We start from the raw sequence: 5680 nt of genomic DNA on the forward strand, positions 1-5680 counted from the left end.
CAAGCGAGAGCAGTTGCAATAATTTGATAAGCACTTACTCAAATTTAAATTTCTTTTGAGATTACAATTTTAAATTTCTTTAAGTTTCCATCATAGTGTTATCGTATTGTATTTACTTAATTATAAAAAATAATATATACTGACAAGATTAAGACGTGTGTCTTAGCGGCATTGAAAGAAAAACAGATACTTTCAGGGCCGATCGATTATCAGAACAACCTCAATCATATTTGTTAGTGTTAAATTTTAATAAAATATTTTAAATATAAGTATGTAGGTGAATGGTCCCACCAAAAAAATATTACCTTTATTCACAAAATAACAAACATGACTATTTTGAGTGATGTAAACATTCGTGCCCATATATCGTCCAACTCATACTTCTCTCAAGTTTTATTTTGGAAATTTAAATAGTAATCACAATCATCAACTAATTTTTTGAAGAAAAAAAAAACTAAAATGCTGCAAAGGACTTTGTGGCTAGGTGTTTTACGAGTAGGACTATTGGCACACCAATACCCTCAACATTAATTTAGATAATCCTTTGGAAACATCAATTTAAATAATAACCTATTTTTAAAATACAAAAATTTGGTAAAGCTTTCCAAATTTTAGTAATAAAGGAACTAACATATCGGTGATAGATTTAACTCTCACAACTCATCATATAGTTAAGTGTCTGTTTTTACTCTATTGCATAATCACTGTTCATCCATGCTGGTGAAATTGGCGCTTAGCATAGATAAGTCATCCATGCCGGATAACTTTTCATAGAGACTATTCTTGTTTGAAAATTTATAGCTATCCATAGAGACTTGTATATGGAAATTATTGGGTTCGTGAAAAGGCCTACAATTTTTTAGTTGAAAAAAGCTTTTGATTTGATGTGGTTTTGAAATTTAAATAGTTGATAGTTGATCAAAATTTAAGAAAATAGAAGCCAAAATGAAAAAACTCCATATAATTGAGCAAAATGATATATAGGTGGGATGGTAAGAATGAATCATGGGAGGAGGGAGGTTTGTAGGTTGAAATCCTAGAACTAGAAATAACAAGTGTTTTTTTTTGCCAGATTTTGCCTTTTTTTTATAACAACCATGTTGACACGCAACAATGTCAATATTGGTACTCTCCATGCTGACTTGCAGCAAGTCTCAATAAAGATACCCTTACACATGCTAGCTCAGCAGTAGGTATGGATAACATGCACCATAAGTGTTACTCGCATGATCAAGATCGATTTGTACTAGTTTTTATTATAATAAAAAATATTTTCATATGTGTTCGCCCTTGTGATATTAGCTAGAAAACCAGACGTAAGATATGAATGTTTCCTTGTAACATTACAAATGTATCATTATTTGGTGTTACTATATAAGAAATGTGTCTATGTCACGTTTTTACACACCTTTTTATGTGTTACAAGATAGTACTGTCTTTGTAACACTTTAGGTGTAATATCAGTTTTGTGTTACTAGATTTGTTGTAACACTTAATTTTGTGTTACTGCAAAACTTCTTTGTAACATATTGGCTTATGTGTTACAAGAGTGTGTTATAATATCTATGCTTTGTTTGATCAATGGGATGCTGGACTCGCTGCATAAGGCGTTGGAGGACGTCACCAACAATGATAATAAACAGATAAGGTGACAAGGGGTCCCCAACGCCAGCAACAATGATAAACAGATAAGGTGACAAGGGGTCCCCCAGCCGAAGCCCTCGGCGGCAAGTAATCCAGCTACTGGGCTCACCGTTTATTTTTTTAGATTAAGGAGATAATCCGGTCTCAGCTAACAGAGTGCTGAAAGCTTACAACCGCAAGAAAGACACAACCCTGCAACACTTAAGCTGCCTGCCAGCAACAACGACTTGAAACTGACAGAGATAAAAAAGAAAGGAAGCAAAAGTCTAGAAACTGAGAGGACTAGCTCTTGATTCTATTCCTGAAATTCCATCCCGCCTTGCTGAAAACTTCCATGCTTGTGATCTCTAATTTTTGACAACCCTTCTTCAAGCTGCTTCTCTCTTCCTCTTTAGAAAGGATCGACCAACTCTTGATCCAGTACGTCCCCCTGAAGAGTACCTGCAAGAACGAGTTAGGTTTCGATCTTAGGAATACCACATCATTCCTACTCAACCATAAGGCCCAACAGATGGCAGCAACTCCAACTAGAATTTGTTTTCTCAGTTTCGGAGGGAAATTTGTAAGCCAAGAGCCAAAAAGGTTAGCTATACTGCTTGGTGGTTGAAAGCCAAAAGATATGCTAACCGCACTCCAAACCCCACGTGCCAAATGACACTCAAAAACACAGGTGTTGAATGTTCTCCTCCTTACTGCAAAAACAACATTTGGTGCATCCATTCCACCTCCTTTTAGCAAGGTTATCTTTAGTTAAAATGACTCCCTGCTTTAAATACCATAGAAAGAGACCCCTCAAAAAAAATACCATAGAAAGATTTTGATTTTTAGGGGGGACTTTAACTTTCCACCCTAAACAAATATTAGGAACCCCTACATCTCGCATCAAATCATTGTACATGGACTGAACCAAAAAAGGTTTCTTTGTTAAAGTCCAAACAAAAGAATCCCTACAGTCATTTAGCTGCACTAGGCTCACCGTTTATTATTAGAACTGAAGTTTTCCCGGTTGTCAGGACTCAGGATGTTGGCCACCCAAGTTCTCCAGCGAGTGTCAAAACCGCGATCTGCTAAAACCCAATCTAGGCTCGGCCATTCCAACGCCGAGTCGAAAGCTTTTTTGAAATCAAGTTTCAGAACCGCTGCATTAATTTTACGTTTGTGGCAGCAACTCAAAAGATCAGCAGTGTGGACAAAATTCTCTGCAATGGTACGGCTATGGACAAAGCCGGTCTACAGCATCAACAATGATGGGAATAGCAGGCTATAGCTTGTGGAAGCAAGGTTGGAAATAGCGGGCTATGAAGTTTAGCGGTAACCTTCTCTAAAAGCTATAGAATAGCTATAGCGAAACTATAGCGGGTTATAGCGAAAGCTAAATCATTTAGCGGAATGATAAAATAATAAATAATCTCATACAAATTATAAGTATCGTTGGTCTAACACCTAAAATTTGAGTCTTAACACGTCTCTTAACTACCCAACAGTACCCAATTGACATTTAGCGCTGCTAAGTCTCACAAAAACCTATTTAGCGGACATTTAGCATGGCTAAATCTCATAAAATCTCCTTTAGCGGATATAGCGAACAAATATTGTATAGCGTAGCGGTAGATCTCCTAAAAAACTATTAGCGGGCTATAGCGAGACTATAGCGGGCTATTTCCAACCATGGGAAGAGGTGAAATACGTCATCTTATTCTGAAAATAAGATCTTGAAGCTCAGGTGTACTGGAGCTTACTAACCAAACAGTGGAAAATCCAAACCGAAAACAGACAGATAAATGCGACACGCTTATTCTTAAAAAAAAAAAAGAGACACGCTTGCTTCATCATGAGCTAGAACCGATCAGGGCATCAGACTATGGCGTCGTCCCTGCGCCAGCCGTTCTTTCTTGGATGAGATCATCAATCAGGCGGCGCAGGTCGCCGTGCGAGGACCCACCTTCCGCCATGGCCGCGTGAGCCTTGGCGGCGAGCTCCTTGACCCTGCTCCTCGCGGCCTCCCCCGCCCCTCCGGGCTCCATGAACCCGGCCACCGCTCGCGCCACCGCCTCGCTCGGGACCAGCTCGTGCTCTTCGTACCTCGTGCTCCTCACCCCGGCGCCCTCCGGCCACAGGCGCTCGCCGATCCCCAGCACCCGCGTCACGAACCTCTCGGTGAGGAACTGCTCGAACACCATCGGCCACGTCAGCACCGGCACGCCGGCCGCGGCGGTCTCCAGCACCGAGTTCCACCCGCAGTGCGTCACGAACGCCCCCACCGCCGGGTGCGCGAGGATCGCCGTCTGCGGGGCCCACCCCGTGACGGCCATCCCTCTGTCCCCGACACGCTCCTTCCACCCCTCCGGCAGCGCCGACGCCGCCGCCGCCGACCTGACCACCCACAGGAACGGCTTCCCGGAGGCTTCCAACCCGAGGGCGAGCTCGCGGAGCTGAGCCTCGGACATGTGTGTCAAGCTGCCGAAGCACAGGTACACGACCGACCCGGCCGGCTTCCTATCCAACCAGTCGATGCAGCCGGAGCCGTCGTCGCCGTCGCCGGCGGCCGGCGGCGACGGTGGCGGCGGCAGCGACAAGGGCCCGACGAAGTAGGCGCGTTTCATGTGGCTCGCGTACATGTCGCAATACTTGTTCTCCAAATCGAAGAAAGAGTTGACGACGAGCCCGAAGCCCCCGTTGTGCGCTGAGCTTGCTCGGGCTCCCCTGGCGCTGTCCTCCGGCCGCTGGTTCCTCACCACCTCCGGCAGCTCGGTGACCGGGATCCGTGTGTCCGGTCCGGCCAGAAACTCGGGAAGAGTCACCGCCCCGCCGGCGGCCTCCGCACCCGTCAAGCAGAACTGGGCCAGCATCGGGAACACCCCTATGACGTGGAACGTGACGCACGGCACGCCGGTGGCGGCGGCGATGTCGGCGTTCCAGTAGAAGTGCAGGTCGGAGACGACGGCGTCGGGCGAGTGGCCCCTGATGAGGCCCTCGTGCCGCGGCCGCATCAGCTGCTCGTCGCCGGCGGCGTCGTCGATGCGCTGCGCGTCCGCGGCGCTGGCGGCGGAGTGGTTCTCCACCTCCGGCGGGAGGCCGTCCACGGGCGGGAACGCGTACGTCGCGATCTGGACCGGGGCGGCGCCGTCGGGGCCGGGGCCGCGCCGGGCGAGCGCCGACCGGAGGACAGGGACGTTCGCCGGGGTGACGGCGACGGTGGCCTCGACGGCGCCCGGCCGGGCCGCGGCGAGGTGGAAGGCGAGGTCCGCGAAGGGGCCGATGTGGCTGGTGGTGAAGAAGGGGATGAGAAGGACGCGCAGCTTCTTGCTCGGCGGCGGAGGGGAGGCTGCCATGGTTTCCTTGCAATCTTCCGCCGGTGGCTGGCTGGCTGGGGCAGCTGGAGTGTAGAGCATCTCGATGCTTTAACAAGTCAGATCGATCGTTAGAGGAGTTTGGAACAAGATTTTTAGGTATGACCTATCCTTATAATTTTTCAGAATAACTTCACGAGTTCACATGACATGACAATAGTACCAACGAAGTTTATCGGTGAAATTACTCCCAGCCTTCACTTTTGATAGCTATATTTCATCTTAACACAATGATCAAAGAAAATAACTTTATTTATCATATAATAAATGCAACACCGACTTTTTTTGTCCTCTAATATTTTAACTAAAAACTCCTCGTTAATAGTGCTATTTATTGCCACAATTCATGCCAATAACAAATATAGGTATCATTTATGAACATTTGAGTTTTTTAAATCACTCTGTTCGACTGACTATGGCTGGTGGCTAGTGTTGATTTGCTGTGAGAGAAAAATATTGTTGGTTGGTAGATAGCTGGTGCTGATTTGATGTGAGATTGCTTCTTACCAGCAGAATAGAGTGTATAATGAAGTGGCCGTTGTGGCTGGTGGAGAAGAAAGGGATGGGAAGGAAGGACGCGCGGCTTCTCGCTCCACGGCGGAGGGGAGGCCATGGTTGCCTTGCAATCTTTCGCCGAGGGCTTGGGCTGGCTGGGGCAGCCGGAGTACAAGCCCGATGGATACCCT

At 46.4% G+C, this 5680-nt stretch overlaps 1 protein-coding gene across 1 annotated transcript; it reads right to left on the minus strand.

Moving 5' to 3' along the window:
- Nucleotides 1-3097: 3097 nt before the first annotated feature.
- Nucleotides 3098-5095, minus strand: LOC120694651 (UDP-glycosyltransferase 73C4-like). Its single transcript, XM_039977844.1, has one exon. It carries the CDS (start codon nucleotides 5034-5036, stop codon nucleotides 3504-3506), a length of 1533 nt encoding a protein of 510 aa, XP_039833778.1. The 5' UTR covers nucleotides 5037-5095; the 3' UTR covers nucleotides 3098-3503.
- Nucleotides 5096-5680: the final 585 nt, after the last annotated feature.

Source organism: Panicum virgatum, chromosome 1K (assembly GCF_016808335.1).
Source record: "Panicum virgatum strain AP13 chromosome 1K, P.virgatum_v5, whole genome shotgun sequence".
Lineage (NCBI taxonomy): Eukaryota > Viridiplantae > Streptophyta > Magnoliopsida > Poales > Poaceae > Panicum > Panicum virgatum.